The 20,027-nt window shown below is 35.1% G+C and overlaps 2 protein-coding genes across 3 annotated transcripts; one reads left to right on the top strand and one right to left on the bottom strand.

Moving 5' to 3' along the window:
* Positions 1-7,841: 7,841 nt before the first annotated feature.
* LOC111201360 lies at positions 7,842-9,903 on the bottom strand. The gene is made up of 7 exons (XM_048742111.1): positions 9,604-9,903; positions 8,910-9,177; positions 8,644-8,758; positions 8,449-8,498; positions 8,290-8,371; positions 8,090-8,201; positions 7,842-8,009 (listed from the first exon to the last, which is right to left on the bottom strand). The coding sequence occupies exons 1-7, from the start codon at positions 9,901-9,903 to the stop codon at positions 7,842-7,844; spliced, it is 1,095 nt and encodes a 364-aa protein (XP_048598068.1).
* A 1,706-nt stretch (positions 9,904-11,609) lies between these two features.
* Positions 11,610-15,369, top strand: LOC106366752 (nucleobase-ascorbate transporter 5-like). 2 transcript variants are annotated; one of them, XM_013806413.3, is made up of 14 exons: positions 11,610-11,867; positions 12,065-12,175; positions 12,589-12,686; positions 12,763-12,939; positions 13,043-13,143; positions 13,229-13,304; positions 13,382-13,441; positions 13,526-13,710; positions 13,804-13,900; positions 14,011-14,097; positions 14,196-14,254; positions 14,344-14,435; positions 14,525-14,602; positions 14,715-15,369. In XM_013806413.3, the coding sequence occupies exons 2-14, from the start codon at positions 12,076-12,078 to the stop codon at positions 15,092-15,094; spliced, it is 1,590 nt and encodes a 529-aa protein (XP_013661867.2). In that variant the 5' UTR covers positions 11,610-11,867; positions 12,065-12,075; the 3' UTR covers positions 15,095-15,369. The 2 variants fall into 2 exon arrangements, with proteins under 2 accessions (XP_013661867.2, XP_048598680.1); XM_048742723.1 differs by having other exon boundaries at positions 11,616-12,175.
* The last annotated feature ends 4,658 nt before the right edge of the window (positions 15,370-20,027 follow it).

Below are 20,027 nucleotides of genomic sequence, written 5' to 3'. Positions count from 1 at the left end.
TTCACTCACATCAACTTTTATATTAAATCCCGTTTGTTATGTCGTTTAGTTTTGCATGTATCAGTAGTTTATGAAAAGTAGATCAGTTATGGAAACAAAGTTTGGTATAACTCTTGTGCAAAAGCAGAGGAAAGTTACTATCGTTACCAAGAACAGATACTAAGGTCTTAGGACAGAAAAATAGAAATTGTAGATAAGATGGTGGACATTTTTCCGAAGAGGAAATGTTGATGCGATGAGATTTTTCGAGTTGGGGAGCCTGTAATTATTTTAAAATAAATCAGTGATCAAAACTTAGTAATAGAAATCAATTTATTTAGTTTATAGTATAGGTAGACGCACTTGATATGAGTGAGATATCCATCATCAGGGTAGGAGTTTTTGCTTTGACTTCTTCACTTGATAGCTAAAATACTGAGAAATATATAAATGTGAATTATTAGATAAATAATCACTAAAAACATATTGATTGTGATTCTGATTTTAAAATTTTACTTACTCTCATGGGAACGAAGGCTGTTGAAGATTTCTTTGTAGACTATATTCTTCACTATTCGTGGGTGTGAATCTTCGCCTTTAATAATTTTTAGTCCTGCTCTACTTGTTACACGTGAGAGTGCTACATAGAGTTGACCATGTGCGAAGACCGGTTTAGGAAGATATAGGAGAACCTCCTTTAAACTTTGTCCTTGACTCTTGTTGATTGTCATTGCATAACACAATCTAATAGGGAACTGTCGTCGACGTAAAGTGAACGGTAGCTTTGTTTCATCATGCAAGAGAACAATCCTTAGTATCAATACTTCTTTTCCAATGTGTGAGCCAGTGATTATTTCTGCCTTAAGCACTCGTTCGATTATTCCAGTGATTATGTAGGTTAGGATCATACAGGTACCATTACATAATCCTTTTCTTTGATTTATGTTTCGCAGAAGCATAATCGGGGCCCCAACTTTGAGAGTGAGCTTATGAGAAGGCAATCCTGGAAATTCCAAGGAATTGAGATACTCAATCGCGTATAATGTATCATTTTGATCAGATTGAGTGTCTGAAATCTCAAAGCTATCGTAACTGTAGTAGTCTCTTGACTTCCCGTCAGTTTTGGAGATTGTGTATGCATTGATCTCATCGACTGTTTCATTTCGAGGTGTGAGTATAGCTCTATCAGTGTAGGAGCTCTGGGAGGCCTTTACCATCCATTCAGTGAACATTGTCTTCTCAATACCAGGCTTGCGGATTACACGGCCGAGGTTAACAGTTTCTTTGACTGTGATATTATGTTCACCTTCTAAGTGAATGATAAGCTTCTCAACTGATGGCTTCCTTTTGTGTATGTGGAATGCAAACGTCCGCCACATATCCTCGCAAGCTGATAAGTACCGCACATCGATGAATTCTTGGATCTCATTCCGTTGCTTGATAACTTTATCCTTCGGTTCGCTAGAGACCACTGCGTCAGATGTAGTTGCTGTATACCCCTTTTCTATAACTGCGGATGCTCTGTCAACACCCTTGGTTATGTACTTGAACAAATACTTTACTGCACTCGTACGATTACACCACTCAACATTAATATGAGCTTCGTACTTCTTCAGGAGCTTAATGCTATGAGGCACAACAAAGTTGTTGTTTAGAATTGCCCCATCCTTTACCACAGCTGCATCATCGTTCCGACGCCGACGATATAATACATACCCTGACTTATCAATCGAAGTATTGTCATTATACGGTCGAGGATACTTTTTGGTGCACACATTCTTCTCCATACATGGTCACCACATGGTCCATGGATCATGTGTTTTATTACTAAGTTGTAAGCTTCTGGGTCTTCTTCTTTTTTTGGGAGCTCGGCTGAAATAATCTCATCTATCTCCTGTGCACTCGGTGTCCTGGAAGAGTCTCCCAACCACAATAATATATGTGCATGTGGGAGCCCTCTTTTTTTGAAACTCTATCCTGTGGAGAGCTGCTGTGTATGGCCTGAAAAAAGTTCTGTTTTTGATATCCTTGAGTAGCTGATCTAACTTCATTTTAAAGACTCGACATTCAATGTCTGGTCTATCATTGGGAGAGTCTCCACCATATTTCTCAAGATGCTCTCTTATCTCCCTCCAATTAGGATTTGCTGTCATTGTGATAAACAAATCTGGATTCCCATATACTCTGCAAATAGCCATCGCATCATAGTATTTTTCGACTAAGTAACGTGGCCCACCGGTGAAACTTGGCGGCAGTATGAACCTTTGGCCAATAATTTTAGCATCAGTGTCACCCTTGCCAACAGCATCAAGTACATTACTGTAGAGCTCGGCTCTCAGGACATCTTGATTATTCCTCGCCCATCTTAACCGATCTTCTTCAATTGTCGTATAGACATCCACAACATATTGATGGAAGAGACGACCGCCTTTAATCAATGTCATCCCTTGGTTAAGCCGTGTCTGTATCTGGGCAGCGTAGAATTGGCGTAGGGTTAGGAATTTCCTTGTTCTTGAATTGCCTGTCTTAAGATGTAACGGGATGTCGGGGTGAAAACCATACTCACCATATGGAAACAGAAGAAGATATTGGAGGCTTATGTATAGAGGGTGATCATCACGTATCTGCTGCAATGTGTCAGATTGGAACTGGACCACTATATCCCGTTCTCCAATTGTTGATGACATATCCCTACGATAAGGCCTGCGACCTCACTCGTACTCGGAAGATCGTACTCTTTCCATTTCCCTTTATCTGGGAGCAACCTAATAGTAAACTATTTCCCGTTGATTTCGTAGTAGTCACGTGCCCGTCGAAAAAACTTGGCTAAACAATTATTCTCGTCAATCATCTCGATTAGGCGTATTAAGGTTGTCTCATCAAGATTACCTTCTGTCGAGGTTTGACCCATCGCGTTTAACCGGGTTCTGACTTCGTTGCTGGTATCAAATATATAAAGCTGGAGATACTCTGGGAGACGGCCTTGTTGCGGTATAAGCGAGCCAATTCTATGGTGGGTTTGACCTTGGATCCGAATAGTGTAAAGACCAGGCGCATGCACCACACCATAATCCATTTTCATCCCAACTGATGTGAAAGCTAGTACAGAATTATATACTCGGATAGTATCCCGAAACCATCTAGAACGAAGAAGTCTAACAGGGCTGGAGGTTGGTTGATCGGAGGAAGCTTTATTTGGCCATGGTTACAGCAAATTGTGAATGTTGGTTCTCCTGTTTTGGGGTCCGTCCCAGTGCTCTCGGAAGTCCACATTAATGCACCACATTTTGTGCATGTAACGATTGGGTTCTCTTCGGCATTAGAGGTGGAGCCCTTATCTGATTTTAATTGAGTTTGAAAATTGTTAACACATAGTGTGTTTGATATCTAAGAATTGTTGCTGAGCTTAATATTTCATAAGATTTATAGTACAACCTCTATAACTTGATAATTTAATAATTAATATATATTAATAAATTTCGCTTGTCCAAAGTTTGGGGCGGTACGAAATTGAACACAAAACTATTAAATAATAAAATAATTATTTTTTAGAAAACTTTATGTAAATATATGGTCAATTTAAAGTATAAATTAATAATTTATATGTATACATTTTATAGTAGTAGGAAAGTACTATTATTTTGTTTGGTTGTAGTCATAATGAAATGATCTTTATAATCTGTTAAGATTTAACATTGGTTTATGAGATTTAGTAATAATGTATATACAATATAAATTTTATACACCAAATTATATAATTAAATAAAAAATGTCAAATTTGAAAATAACTATTATCAAATATATACTAAGTTCTTATATTTTTCTTATTTAGAATAAATATATAGTATGTACCTTTTTTTTTGTCGACTGTGTCGTAAGCCATGTTGACCTGACTGACCATCTAAATATAATATAAACAATGAATATCAGAATTATAAATATATTTATTCTAAATAGATTTGGCTGATTATGATGCTTACACTGTAACAGTGCTGAAGTTCGTTTTGATAGCAAGATAGACCTTCTCATGTTACCTGCATTTTTTTGTTTGACTAATATGTTTTAAAATAATTAGTTTAACAGGATATAAGGTAAGATATAGATACTGGTCTAACGTTTCTTACCATAAGAGTAGCAAATATTACAGCCACCTGTTTGTTTAAATGTGAAACCCACTTAGTTATACGAATAGTTATTCAAAAAAGAAAGTTCACATAATCCATATAAACTTACAGTCATAGAATTTCGGTTTGAATGTTGGTTTATCGTTTATTAGACGAACTGAGAAATACTCAAAATTAGAAAAAAAATCAAATACAACATTTTAGGTGGAAAAAATGTATATCTTACAATAGATACACACCTTTTGATTTCGTACGTGATCCGATTGGACGTCCTCTTTTTCTTTTTAGTGTTACGCTGGACGAAGCTTCTGTATTTCAAAAAATATCTAAGTACTTATTTGGTCTAACAAAATATATAATAATCAGACAATTAGACTTCATTTAGTTTAATGCTTTAATCCTCAAAATACGTATCTCATAGACCATATTTGTGAAGTGATTTATATACATGTCGTCACTACAATTATTCTCGTTGAAAAAGATGTCATGGCACTTAAAATAGATGACATGGTTTTAGAAAATAATTACATGGCATCATATTAATTGTAAGATGTAAAATTTCCTTATAAAAATTTAAATTGTTTTGCAGAGATTTTAAATATGGTAATAAAAAGAACTCATATATCATCATTAATGTCAATTTTTTATATAAATAGTTATTTACGGTAAACTATTAACTATATTGATAAGTCATATATCACAATTAAAATAATAATATGTATGTATATATGTATCTCACATTAATAAAAATAAACTAAATAAAGTAACATTAATCTAAAAAAATTGATAGTTAAATATTTGTACATTATTTAAATTTATCTGTTCATCTTCATCATTTAAATTAACTAAAAAAAAATTTCAGTTTAACTAAAACAATCAAAGTATCAAGTTTATTAGAATTTATATTTAAATAGTTATACCAAATCAAAATAAATAAGATTACAAAAATACGTTTATGATTTTTTTTATAACTATTGAAGTTAAAATATAAATTAATAATGATGAAATAAAAATCAAAAGTCCCTTTTGAAATATAAAATGTTATTTTAAAAATTACTATTTCGGTAATGAACCAGCAATGAACTAAAATCTTGGAAAGTGTTTTAAGATAATATTTGGTTTGAAAAGTTCTTGCTCCCGTACCTTTTCTGTCTTTTATATTTGATGCTAGATTTAAAATATTATTGCACCCAACACAATACTGTTCATGTATATTAATATTTTGCATTTTTCTGATAAACTTCAAATATAATGAAATTCACAACTGTGTTTTAAAACAAAATGGAGGAATTAGTATTTTTTAAATTATTATTTGATGTAGAACTATAGAAATTAGGACTGAAAAAATTATTTTTAAATTAGTTTATATATATTAATTATATATTAATAAGATGAATAAATTAGTAATTATCATAAATATAAGATGAATAAATTAGTAGTTACCATAAATATAAATTATAAATATTAGTTTAAAAACTACACTTTTGTGATTCTTTACAAACATAGAAAAGAGAACTGTCTTAAGATATCAACCTCTAATATTACAACGATGAGTAGTGTGTATATGAACCAACCGGAAACAGTTTATTTTTTATTGTTTCTTTTCATACGTTTGTTTTCAAAGAGATTGTTACTTCACATAGATCGTTACAATATTAAATATCACAAAGCTATTATAGTTTATTTTTAAAAATTCTTCATACTCCATACTACATATTAATCACGCCCAAAGTAGTGTAATGTATTTAACCTAATTGATTGTTAATTTGATCGGAAGTACAGAGATCAAAACTAATATTGTAAGACACAGAGTTATTAAGGAAAAAAGTCAACAACTCCACCCTTGCACGAGACTATACATCTTCAAAATTGATATCTTCTCAAATACAATTTTAGATCAGTTTCGTAAACATATAAATGAATTTTATAACAGAGTTAATAATTTTTATTTATACCAAAAGTAGTATAAGTGAATAAGAAATCAATGTTTCTTTGGGAAAAACCCCCCAATGAAGTCAAAATGCCAAATGTAACAAATTGGTTGTTACAGATGGTCAATATAAAAAGATGGAACTTATACTTATTGATCGAGTAATGGTTCATGCACTCTATTACAGGGATTCATCTCATCAAAACGTGTTGTGAGTAATACTACAGAATTGTATTTAAAATGCAGTGATTTGTAAGACCTCCTGAGTGTAATTTTGTTCTTACGCAGATATAGAAGTACGTAGCATAATTAGTCTAGCATCCTTAGTCAATCAGACTAAATATGTAAAATCATTATTTTGAAACAGCTAAATAATTATTTGTCTTACCTCATGTGTCCAGATTGCTTGTCGAAGGTGGTTTCCCCATTTCTCCCAAGATTCAAACCTTAGTATGCGATCAATAAGACATAAACATCTTAGAATATGGAACTTCTTATGGAGAGGGTTAGGTGATTTAAAAAACTTAACACTTTTAAGAAGATGGAGAGATCTGGTTGCGTGAACAGTTATGGGTCTCGGAAAAACGTGCAGGTCTTTTTTTTGTGTTTTAGAGAAGGCATATTAGCATTTTTGTAGAGAGAAGAAGAAGGGCTTGATTTTTGTGAATACTTGCCTTTTACTAAAGCAATGATTTTACAAATATGGTAAATAGACATTCTCAAAAATAATCTGATATAAATATATTCAACTCGTGGATACTAAAATCAGCCGTATATCATCCTTTTAATTGCTACTTAATAAAAAAACACAAAAAAACATGGAAATAACTTGGGACATGAAAATACAATCCTCACATCAGTAAGTGAAGCTTATACGGTTACAACTAATAGATTATTACATTCTCGGATGTTTGTCCCCAAGTTCAAGGAAAATTGTAAGTTATCAACATTCCTAATCGTATGTTTCTAACGTGAACTGCCTAAAATGATAGGAAAAAAACATAAAAAAGATCATATTATGATAAGTAGATGCTTAAAGGGATAAGTAAAAACCATATAACGAAAATTGTATCAAAATAACTTAAACATAAAAAGTCAAAAGTCTGAAGATTGAAATTGAAAGAAGGCAAAGTCTTTATAGAAACGTAAAAACAGTAGGAAGATATGCTGAAGCTATATCAGCCACTCCTGAAACGCTTGGCATCATCTGACTCAAGACTATCAGCAGCTTTTCTAGCCCTATCACCCGCAGGATCTCCAAAGCCGTTGGAAGAAGCAGATCCATCACCCACAGTCGTAGGAATATCATCGGACGTTGCTGGAAGTGGAGCTTCTAGTGGGAGTATCTTTGTGACAGTTATGGTCTGAGTCTTGCCTTTCAAGTTATGGTCCGACACTTTCACGATGAACTTCCGTGTCTGCCCTATTGTATCAAGTAAAGCTTGCAGAACCGGAACGCAATGGTCAGCTCCTGCTCCTGCTCCCTCATTAGACTATCAATCATGTAAAAACATACGTGAGTTCAAATAATACAACCTTTACTAAATGCATGAATAGGTGATGTTCCAACTAATTTGCTATAATACAAAATTATATGCTATTCATAGACAGGTCCAACATTACCTCAAAGAAATTAGCAACCAATTCTGCTGCATGTTTCCCAGTAAACTCCTTGCCGGCATTACCAAGGATGACAAAAGCTGCTTGTTCACTCTTATCATAAACAGAAATCTTCGTGAGGTACCTGCAACGAAAGAAGATTAGCTATTAGTAGTGACAAAAAGTAGATGAAACTATGACTACAACACTTACTGAGGCACGCATGTGACTTCACTCTTCTCACACTTCTTGTTGTTGCACATCAGAGAAGTAGGGCCTTTAACTGCCTTACTATTACATCCACCGCAAGAAACATAATACCAAGAAGAACCCTGAACAACATCATCTATAGTTGCTGTGCATTCAAACCAAGCAACCTTCATTGTGGAAAATAAAACAAAATTCATAAGTACCCAAGCACACAGAAACGAATGATAACAACAAAACAACTCTTGACCTTAGAAGCTTCCTGCTTAATGTAGGAGAATAGCTCCTCAAGAGTCACTGGCTCAGGCTTTGTGACTACCTCAGCAGCAATCATATTAGCAATACCTGTGTTGGAGCTCAACCTGAGAAAAGGCGGAAGCCCAAAAATTGTTACACATGCAGACGCTTGAATATCAAAACTATACTAAAAAGATGAACACAAATGCCTACCATTCAAAGTAATCCTTGCTAGGCTGAACATCGTCATCCATGAACACTCGAGATGATGACATAAAAGTGAGACAAAGAGTTCCTGTTAATCAAAACTGTACGATTAATGATAGCTAATTTACGCATATGAGCATGAAATTTTATTATAAAAATGCTAACCTCCAAGATGCTTAGGGTTCACTGTGGTGGCCAAAAGAACGTGTGGGGTCCTTCCATACGATTTAAATTTCTGGCAAAACTCAGATGCAGCATTATCCCATAGATATTAGCTTCATCACTGGTCCGCTACATATGTAAACATTACGTGTTAAATATAACACACAACGAAAACAACTAACAAATGAAAAAACTTACTCATGTGTCTGAACATGAACACATAGATGCCGCTTCTCAGCTATGGCAACTTCGTCAAGAACAGTATGGTCAGTGAGAGTCTGCCCATTCACCAGCCTCATGTGGCCAACATAATCTGAGATAGAATAATCAAACAGTCAACAAAAATCAACAGAATAATACTCTAAATAGTTAACAAAACTCAATGGAATAATAATCATTGGAGGTGATAAATTATAAACTAAAAATGCAGGCATAAAAATCAACCATAGTTCAACATGACTTACCGTAAAGATCACCCTTGGAATCACAGTTGGCCATAAACTCCTCGAAGCTGTGGAACCTGAACCTGTCTTCTGGAATCAGAACCGGAGGGTTCTCAAGAACAGATAAATCAGAATTCCAACTGAATGAGACAATGGCGATATGATCAGCAACCGAGAACTGAGCTTTGTTCCTGGATCCGAAAAAATTGCGGAGCTTATAGACGGAACCAGCTACCAGATCAAATGTCCCTACTCGACCGGCTGGAACAAAACCTTGAATAACAGTTCCCTGAAAATAAATTGAAATCTTCGATTAATTTGAATCAAACAATACATCAGATCAAATTTTCGATTAATACAAATCAAAGAATACGTCAGATCACTTTGAAAACTTAAGCATACATATTTAGAGCGACATATATAGAGCAGACATAGGAACCAATCTAATCTACTGAAAAAAAAAATAACACTCGGAGAAACCAATAATAACACTCAGAGAAACCCATCTAATTAACAAATATAAATTCAGAAGCAAGACCAAGAATATCACTCGGAGGAACTAATATAATAGACAAATATAAATTCAGAAACACAAATAAAAATTAATAAGATCTACTGAAAGTAAGACTCGGAGAATATATCTAAACGACTAATATTAAATCAAAAACTCGATTCAAGACAAAAATAGAGAGGGAATCTAAACACGTTGACAAACCTCTTCGTCGATAAGGAGCATCTCTTGTCCAAGCAGGGTTTTCGTGTATATATTTCGAGCCTCCCATAAGTGAATCAGACGAAACCTCAACTCGGCTTCGCGTGGGCCGAGTGAAACATCTCTGAAGAACATCACTTGGTTTGCATGCGCGGAGGACAGAGCGGTAACAGTGTTTGGGTTCATCGGATTGGTAGACGAAACAGGGGACTTCCCGTTTGGTTTCGCAGTCACAGAGGAGGCGACGGTCTTCTTGCTGGCTTTGCGATCGCCGGAGACGGATGAGTTGCCGGTGGATTCCATCGGGATGAGTTTTTGAGAGTCTTTTCAACTTGGATGGGAAGATAAGATAGGAAAAGAAATTTATATATAGAAAAACAGTGAAGAAGGTGAAAGGAATCCATTGAATGAGCTTAATCAAGGATTCAGTTAGTGGTGATTTACTGGTGGAGACGAAATCGAAGAGATGAGAAACGGAAGAGATGGAAGTCGCAAAGGTACGGGAAAAAAAAAGGCTACGAAAGACGGAGGCAGCTTGTGGCGAAGAACACAACCACTTTATTTCAGAAACTGGGCTACACTAAAACAGCCCAAACAACAAACAAAAACCACTTAAAGCCCAAACCAATTGACTTAACAAATGACGTGGATAAAATGATGCATTCCTATTGGTAGTATTTCCTGTCTGACGTGGATGCCGTAAGAAGGCTTCTTTTGCTCCTTTTAGTATAGTTTTGATTGTATAATGTTTAGCATAAAAGTAAAAACTCTAAGTTGCACTCTTTCAAGTCTTCAAAACTCCAACACGTGGCTCCAACATTTGCTCTCAACGAACTACACTCTGCAACAACATAATCACTCAATGAAGTCAAATAACACATTTATGCGTTCTTTATACAACTACCAAAACAGCTTGCAAAATTACTAAGATGCTCATAACAAGAAAATGACACAGTCTATACTCAACAAACCCATCAGTTCAAAAAGCTTTATTTCAACAAACCCACAAACTCTAGAGATCGATTCAACAAACCCAGAACAAAACTAGAAGAACGTACCTCACAGAATACTTACAAGTTCTCAGAACAGAAACAAGCTAGTCACAATCATTCAGGCTCCAAGCTCCAATCTCCAATCTGTGAACTCTAAACTGCAGTCACACATTCAAATGAGACAGTTTTAGACTATTAACAACTAAGAGAACCCAGAAAGAGTGCTTCGAATCGTCACAGAACAAACCCAGAAATAAGCATCAAAACCCTTCGATTTCGATTTCAGAGGAAACCCTTCGAATGCGTGTTCTTCTTCAACGCCTTCGATTTCGATTCAGAGGAAACCCAGAGGAAGCTTATTTCGATTCAGAACAAACCCAAAAGAAGCTCTTTGATTTCGTATTAAGAACTGAGAATCGAAAATGAAATCTCTGTTAGCGATCTAATCTAAACGAGAGAGATGAGAAACAAACATGTCTTCTCTGTTTGCTGTGAAAAAAAATTAACTCTGATAAAACCCAAGTACCAAAGATAAGCGGCCCTATTCTGGCCCGGATAGAAAAATGCGGGTTTAGGGCTAAAATTTTTAATGCGGGTCGGGCTAACCCTTTTCTTATAAGTCCAGTTTAACATCTCTAGTTCTAGATCTAAGTGGAAAAGAGATAGATCCTTTCTAATAAAGAGATAGTTTCTTATTTATAGAAGAAAGATTTTGGATTTCATAACAAAATAGATCTAATTCATTGTTTTAATAGACGTTGAGAGAGGATGTAAATCCACTCCACGTTTGTGTTAAATCACCTAAATCAAACTGCCACGTAAAAGTTCGCTGAGCCCATCAGACTTAAATGTAGACGTGCTTAAATAGACATAAATGAGCGAGTTGTTATATGGGTCCGAGTTATATGGGCCCAGATTTAACAGGCCTAAGTACCAATACTATCATCTTTGCTTTATATCTTCTTTTGGTTTTAGTGACGCTGTTGTATATAAGAGCAGTTGGTGTTGCAGCGTTGCCACATGTGTCATTCATTCATTCATTTTCAAAAATTCTAATGACATTAATTAAGAGTAAGACAGGTAGGAGGTTGTTTTCGTGCTTACATCAGTCGGTGCACAAGTAACGGAGATAAAAGGAAACGAAAACCGGAGACTGAGCAAAGCACACCTGTCTCTCTCTCTTCACTCTTTCTTCCTCAAGCTTCTTCTTCTTTGCTCTCTCTCTCTCTCGTCTTTCTTCTCTTCCTCATCAAGAAACCCTTTTGCAGCAATTACGTAAAATCTCTCTCTCTCTCTCTCTCTCTCTCTCTCTTCAAACAGTGTCCCTTAGTTAGCTCAAAACGACTTCTTTTTCCTGGATTCCTTTTTTCGGTTTCGCCTTAACCACAAACATCGTGGCTTTTGCTTCTTCTGCGATTTGGTTTCCAGGTTTTGTGAAAGTTTTGTTTAGTGTTTTTTAAATTTCGCTGCAGAGCTTAAGAATATGTCAGCTCCGGCACCAAAAGCGTCTGAGCCACAACCACATCCTCCAAAAGAACAGCTTCCAGATATCTCTTATTGCATCACTAGCCCTCCTCCATGGCGTGAGTTTGGTTTATCTTTGCATCTCCTATATTGTTTCTTCTTCAGAACTTCTCCGTATATCCGTAGTAGACTTTGTGATTGATTGGATTCTTCTGTTTTCTTTTCTGAAAGTGGCTCTGCTTTTTTTTTTTTTACTTTTTGTTGCAAAGTGAGGGATTAGATTCTTTACTTTTTCTTCTTTAAGAATTGTTCTTATTACCTTTAGAATCTTCTATCTGTTTTAAGGATTATTCTTTTGTTAACATAGGAGAATAAAAAAACTTAATGACCCCTTTTTAACGGATCTAATTTTAATGATTTGTTTCTGATTTGTTAAATGTTTTTTTTTAGTAGTTCCTGTCTGAAAATGAGGTTCTAAGCTTTTATTGTTTGGTATTAGTGAGATTGAGAGTTTGTTGTTTTATCTTTTTAGCTGAAGCTATTCTGCTTGGGTTTCAACACTACCTTGTAATGCTCGGAACAACCGTTCTGATTCCATCGGCTCTTGTTCCACAAATGGGAGGTAGAAATGTAAGTCTCTTTTTTTCTTAAAACAACAGTTGCGGAGATTATCCTCTTCTTATTGCTCTGTGTATGATTCTTGCAGGAAGAGAAGGCGAAGCTGATTCAGACAATACTCTTTGTAGCTGGAATAAACACGCTGCTCCAAACAGTGTTTGGAACTAGATTGCCTGCTATTATTGGAGCATCTTATACATTTGTGCCAGTTACAATCTCAATCATGCTTTCCGGGAGATTCAACGACGTTGCTGATCCAGTTGATGTTCGTAGCTTCACACTTGTTCTCTATTCTATTGTGTGTTTTTTTTTTCTATCAGCTCGATTATTAGTTTATTCTAATATACCTTTTTTTAATGAATAATCAGCGCTTTACGAGGATCATTCGAGCAACACAAGGTGCTCTAATTGTTGCTTCAACTCTTCAGATTATACTTGGCTTCAGTGGCCTTTGGCGTAATGTTGTAAGGTCAGTTTTTGAACTTACATTGGACTCAGAATCTTGTTTCACTGTGTCTGTCAAGGATAAGTTATCGAGGTTCTGTTAAGTCCAGGTTCTTAAGTCCTCTTTCCGCTGCTCCGCTGGTTGGACTAGTTGGTTTTGGCCTGTACGAGTTAGGCTTTCCCGGTGTAAGTCATCTTCTTCTGTAAATAAGTATTTACTAAAAATTATCTGAATAATATTATAATGTTTTATTTCCGGCCAGGTTGCTAAGTGTATCGAGATTGGACTGCCGGGGCTTATCATTCTTATACTTATATCACATGTAATCATAGTTACCGGATCATAACTTGCAGCAATTTCATCTGTTTCCACATTGTTCTTCACTGTCTCGTCATACTTTTTGCAGTACACGCCACATGTTATGAAGGGAGGAAAACATGTGTTCGCTCGCTATGCAGTCATATTTACTGTGGCGATAGTTTGGCTTTATGCTTTCTTTCTTACAATTGGTGGTGCCTATAATGGTGACAAAACAGATACTCAAAGAAGCTGCCGAACTGATCGTGCTGGGCTTATTGGTGCTGCTCCATGGTAATAATACCGAACATGGCTTGGATACTGTAGTTCTTTAATGACTGATGCTCAAGTATGGCTTACCAATTTATTTTTAACCTCACCGTGTAGGATAAGAGTTCCATGGCCGTTCCAATGGGGAACACCATTATTTGATGCCGGTGAATCCTTTGCCATGATGATGGCTTCTTTTGTTGCTCTTGTTGAGGTCCATCACACAATTCTCATATATTTAACATTGAATTTTTCTTGCTCTTTGTTTTAATCTTGTCTTGTTTTCGTTGGTTTAATTTGTTTATTAACGGGAAAAAAAAACAGTCAACAGGCGCTTTTATTGCCGTCTCAAGATATGCTAGTGCCACCATGCCGCCACCTTCTGTTATCAGCCGCGGTGTTGGTTGGCAGGTAAAATTCTCACTTCATAAGCTTTCTCAGGGAAAGCAAAGCAAGTGGTCACTTATCTGACGTTTTTTGTGTCTCAACTATGTTAACTATTGGTTTAGGGAGTTGCAATTTTGATCTCAGGGTTGTTTGGAACTGGCATAGGCTCTTCAGTTTCTGTGTAAGACCTCATTACCTTTCTCCAATTACCTAAGACAGTCATAAGTTGATTTTAAATTGTGTCTGTGTTTGTTTTCAAATGTGTGGCAGCGAGAATGCTGGTCTTATAGCACTTACAAAAGTCGGTAGCAGAAGAGTTGTCCAAATATCTGCCGGATTTATGATATTCTTCTCAATTCTTGGTAAGCTTGTCTTTTAAAAAATAAAAAATAAATCGATCAATAATTGAACTAGTAACTAATTTGATTTCATATGTATTCATCTAATCCAGGGAAGTTTGGGGCAGTGTTTGCATCAATACCTGCTCCTATTGTTGCGGCCTTGTTCTGTCTCTTCTTCGCGTATGTAGGTAAGTATAGTTTATAAGCAGCAGAAGTAAAAGATATAGTAGGGAGCAAATCCGTGTTACCTTACGGTTGTTGCTATATCTTATGTTTAAACACAAAAACACTGTTGGTCAGGTGCTGGAGGACTAAGTTTGCTGCAGTACTGCAACCTTAATAGCTTCAGGACGTTGTTCATTTTGGGCTTCTCAATCTTCCTAGGCTTATCTATTCCACAGTATTTCAACGAGCACACAGCCATTAAAGGCTATGGTCCAGTTCATACAGGAGCAAGATGGTTCAATGACATGGTCAATGTACCCTTCTCATCCAAGGCCTTTGTGGGAGGATGTGTGGCTTACTTTTTGGACACGACACTGCACAAAAATGATGGTTCGATCAGGAAAGACCGAGGTAAACATTGGTGGGACAGATTCTGGACTTTCAAGGGTGACCCAAGAACCGAAGAGTTCTATGCTCTTCCTTTTAATCTCCACAAATACTTCCCTCCTGCCTGAAAAACTTTCTGTTGGTTTTATGTGCAAATTCGGTGAGGAGACCAGAAAACAACTATATACTATAACCCACAGTGTTGGCGAACATTACTGTGATGCTTGTTTCTATGTTTAGATGTTTTGTATTAGGATGATGATGGTTTTGTCAAATCTAGAACATTGAGTTTGGATGCATAATGTTGCTATTAACAATTCGCATATCTTTCCCAAAATTGTCTTTCAGAGGTGATTTCTTTTGTGATATCGCTTACCAAAAATAATGTTATTGTGTTGTTTTAGTGTTTGAGTTAGGGGTGTTCAATCCGGATATCGGTTCGGTTTTGGTTTGGTTTTTTTCGGTTTTTGGTATTTCGGTTAGTAAAATATAACTACCATTCTAAATCCATATTTACTTCGGTTCGGTTTATATACCGTCGGTTTTCGGTTTATTCGGTTTTATACCAAAAAACATAATTATTTTATTTGAGATCATATTATATGAATTTTAGAGTCATATTGTCAACACCGTCATTTATTAAAAATATATTACATGTTCAAATAAATGAACAAAAAAGTAAAAATACTTGTACCATCAAATAAAATAATCAAATCTATAACTAAAATAAAAACTTTAAATTTTAAAAATAAAAATATGAAACAAAACAAAAACATGAAGGAAAAGTTTTTCCACTCTTCCATATTTAGTGTTCATTAAATTCATGCTTTTTCAATTGAAAATTTTCCATTAATTATTATCCATCAAATTTATAATTTTCATATTAATTTAGTGAAGACTAAAAAAAAGGCAAAAAGATCAAAAAAAAGACTTAGAAAATAAGATGTCTGAATTGTGATGTATTGTTATTTAGTTATAGTTCAAGTGTTTTACAAATTAAAGTTTTTTATTACTATAAAATTATGGTAATAGTTATTAACACAAATTTAACTTATGTAACAAATAGATTTTCATGTATCGTTATAAAATAGATACATATTTACATGTTTCTACTTTTAATCGGTTTTATTCGGTTTATTCGGTTTAATCGGTTATATACCAAACCATATCCAAATCCTACGGTTTTTATAAAGTTATATCCATTCGGTTTATATGGTATATACCAAAACCAAACCATATTGTCTATTTCGGTTCGGTTCGGTTCAGTACGGTTCGGTTTTACCATATTGAACAGCCCTAGTTTGAGTGTATATAATTATAAAATATAATTTAAGATTTATATATGATCATAATTTTTTATGTATGTAATTTTGGATTGTTTATATAATCATAGAGACGTTGGGTCCGCAGGTCAATATTTAGACTTTTTGACGGAACGATTTATAATCGAGTGATGAAAAATGAATAGAGTTTAGTTCAAAATAAATGAACAGACTGTCATACTCGGACAAAACAATGGTCATACATCGTTAACTAGTTTATATAATACTAGGATCGGTCCACCCTACGGACGGGATCTCATATTTAATTTTTGATATTTTCAAATATATATTTATAATAATATATTTTTTTATATTTTTAAATATATATTTTTAATTATACTAATGGTATTATTTTACTGGTTGTACTGATTATAATTTGCAAGAAATACCTAAAGGTTGAATTCCATACTTTCGTGCATGGACAGTGGAGCACGCTAACTTTAATATATGATTTCTAAACTTGTATTTTGGGTAATTAAGGCCAAGTTTAATATTGTGTTTCTAACAAAATACTGTACTGATGGTCTCTTTTATCTGTCTAGGGGATTAGTATACATCATGATGAAACTATAACTTCCGTTTACTTCCGAACGGTAAATGTATTGTTAATATTCTAAGCCCGAGAGTCATTGTTTTATTATTATGGATTATTAGTAGCCCAAATGGCTGAACTATTAACTTGTGCCACAAGCTTTGAATTACTGATAATTATGTTATTATGTAAATGTAAGATTAACTTTTATGATATTGTAGCATTTTAATATGAATAATTAAATGTGCATAGCAGGATTAGAATATAGTTTAATAGATATGGAATTAGCAGCTATCAGAATTTATTTAAAGTAAACATGAAACAATGCATACAATGCAGGAAAAAGGAAAAAAAAAAAACAATAGTAATTGAAACATTCATTGAAATGGAAATACTAAGAAAGGATGAATTTAGGAAAGTTGTTAGCAACGGTGCACTAACTCCATAAACTTCGCCATCTCTTTATAATAGAAGCACTTACTGCATCTGTTCTCGAGTTTGTTGAGTTCGCAAGCTCTTGGTGGCATTATAAGAATCATGTTCGTGCCATAGAAGCTGTTCTTTATCAACCACATTGGAACTTCATGCAACAACCTCTTAACTTGCTTCCACAGCTTATCAACCACATATGTGTTGCTTCTCCATTTATGAACGTCTAGAAGATTCATCCCTTCAACATGGTCACCTGCGAGTAGCTTAAGTGTTGCGTACAGATACGTTTCTTATAGTTTTTTGTTGCTCAGATCTTGAGGTACCTCATTCCTTTGGTACGATCATGTAAAGCAAAGAGATGGTTTACTCCTTCTATGTAATGTGCCTCACGATTGCCATACCCAAGGCAAGACTTCATCTCATCTGTGTAAGAAGGTAGAGTTCGCAGTGGATGGTTGGCGAGGCCCCTCAAACGCGCATGTCTGAAAATGTTTCTGCACTCTTTGTCTGTAACCTCGTATGGCTGGGAACGAATACATCGGCGGACGTCGGCGATGGTGTACTCTCTTGCACGGCTCAATCTTGACAGGAGAGGGGTGTGACGCTTTGATTTTTTAGGTTTGCGATTTTTGATAATCACATGCTCAGACATGATTCTTGTTTTGTTTTGTGTATGGATGATAATGTTAGCAAATGGAAGTTGATTTATATAGTGATGGCATGCATCAAGATATTAATAGAATTGTTCATGCCTTTTGATATACTGGGTGCTTATTGTCATTATAACTGTTAATGGTGAATTTAAGAGTGTATTGATCATGATTTCATACGTTAGTGTGTGAACTAATTATCTTTAATTATTAATTTTTTTATTTGGTTAAGATGGATGACGAAAGTAGTAATTAGCAGTTATAGAAACTTCATTTGTAGATCATAATATATATGCCCTGATTTCATATAGCGTCTTTTTATTTTTAGTTTTTGTCTGACTTCAGAAGTATTAACGCTATTTTTTTTAATCGGAATACATAATTTATTTATTATCGTGGATATAAGAAAAATAAGTTTTTCAAAGCCATAAGTCAATTTATAATTATCAGAATGTATATATATATACATATATATACTGATGACTTACTGTGTATATTTATGTTATAATCTATTATATAATAGGAGAGTTTCTCTCCTCCTGATGCGACACATCAGCAGTCTGTGGGTCCTACTTTTTAAAAGTGTGAAAAAAATGTCAAATATGTGGTTCAAACCCGGGTTATTGAGATATAAACATCCACAACTATACCATTGCACTAAAGGATACTTTGTACATTGATGGTCGAAACTAATATATATTATAAAGGTCGGAAACTAATATAACATTGTGGACCCCACCTCTTTTTTTTTTTAATTGATGGGTAACGAATGGACTTCAACAAAAGTGGGCTTTGGGCTTATTGATTTTCTGTTTATTAGGCTTTGTATCTGCCCAAAGTGGTGATACGGACAAAGCTAAGAAGATTAGGAAAGCCGCCATATTCACCATCTCCTTCGTCGTCGCTTGCGATTCCCCTTCCGGCAATCAACTATTATGGTCGATCTTTAAGGCTCTACGCACATTTTGCGCCTACCAAACGCTTAGTTTCTCCTCTAACGCCTTCAGAGCTCTCATATATATAGAATCCCTCGAGGTAAAAGCTCCATCTTGTCTCAAACTTTTCTTTCTCAGTTTTCCGATCGCTTTACTTTCTTACATCCATCACGAAAATGACTTATCCAGCTGCTCCAGCCGCTTCAGCCGCCGTTCCCTACTCCACCTTCAACTCTCTCCGCCTTGGAAGGTCCACTCAGTCCATTGTTGGTCGGCTCATCCGATTCTAGGATTCCAGGAACATTAACAAGAATGGAGAGTTTATGGGCATCACCATTCTCCTCCTTGATGAACTGGTGATGATTGTTTCTAACTTATTTTTTTATCACTTAACTCTGCTTTGCTTATTCTTTGTTCATATATGAAACGTGTCTTCATCTTTTTGTTTTGGTTTTGTCTATGGGTTTTTTTATGAACAACTAATGATTTTTCTCTGTTTTTCTTACAGGATTTTGTGATCTACGGTTTCATCCCTGCAATCTCCAAACAAAACAGGAAAACTGAATGAATTATGTTTTTAGCAACCGAATCTAAAATAAAATAAAAGACATCTTACTTAACAAATTAAAACATTTTCTTTTGCAGATTCCGACGACGACGAAGCACCCGAGGACCGACGACGAAGCACCCGAGGACCAATGACAATGGAATGATGCGGACGAAGCCTAACTGATGTAAGTAAACTCCTCTTCAATAACGCATCACACTATTATCGCTCCCCAATCTCACAAACTTAAGCTCTAATCATGTCAGGGATCCCATAGGTGATGCTGTCCCGACGACGGAGAAAAAAAAAAGAAAGATAACCTAACATTTTTTTATTTATTTTCAGTTTTTAAGTTCAAATCATGTTTTAGACATAGAGCCCAACGTAATTTGAGCCCAAACATTTTAAACCCACAATTACTTTTTCATAATGTAAAAACGTCAACCTTCGTTTATGTTTTGTTAAACTATTTTAATCTTTATGTTTTGTTAAACTATTTCACACAGGGGACAGATCTCCTTAGAAGGGGAGCCATTCACCACAATGCTTCCAGTTTCACCATTCTTGAAACTCTTATGAACCACAAAGCCAATATAAGAGTTCTGTTTCAATCCAACGGCTGGATTTTGTCACAGACCACCGC

The sequence above is a fragment of the Brassica napus genome, chromosome A10, assembly GCF_020379485.1.
Source record: "Brassica napus cultivar Da-Ae chromosome A10, Da-Ae, whole genome shotgun sequence".
Lineage (NCBI taxonomy): Eukaryota > Viridiplantae > Streptophyta > Magnoliopsida > Brassicales > Brassicaceae > Brassica > Brassica napus.
This window is presented reverse-complemented; position numbering and strand designations above follow the sequence as displayed.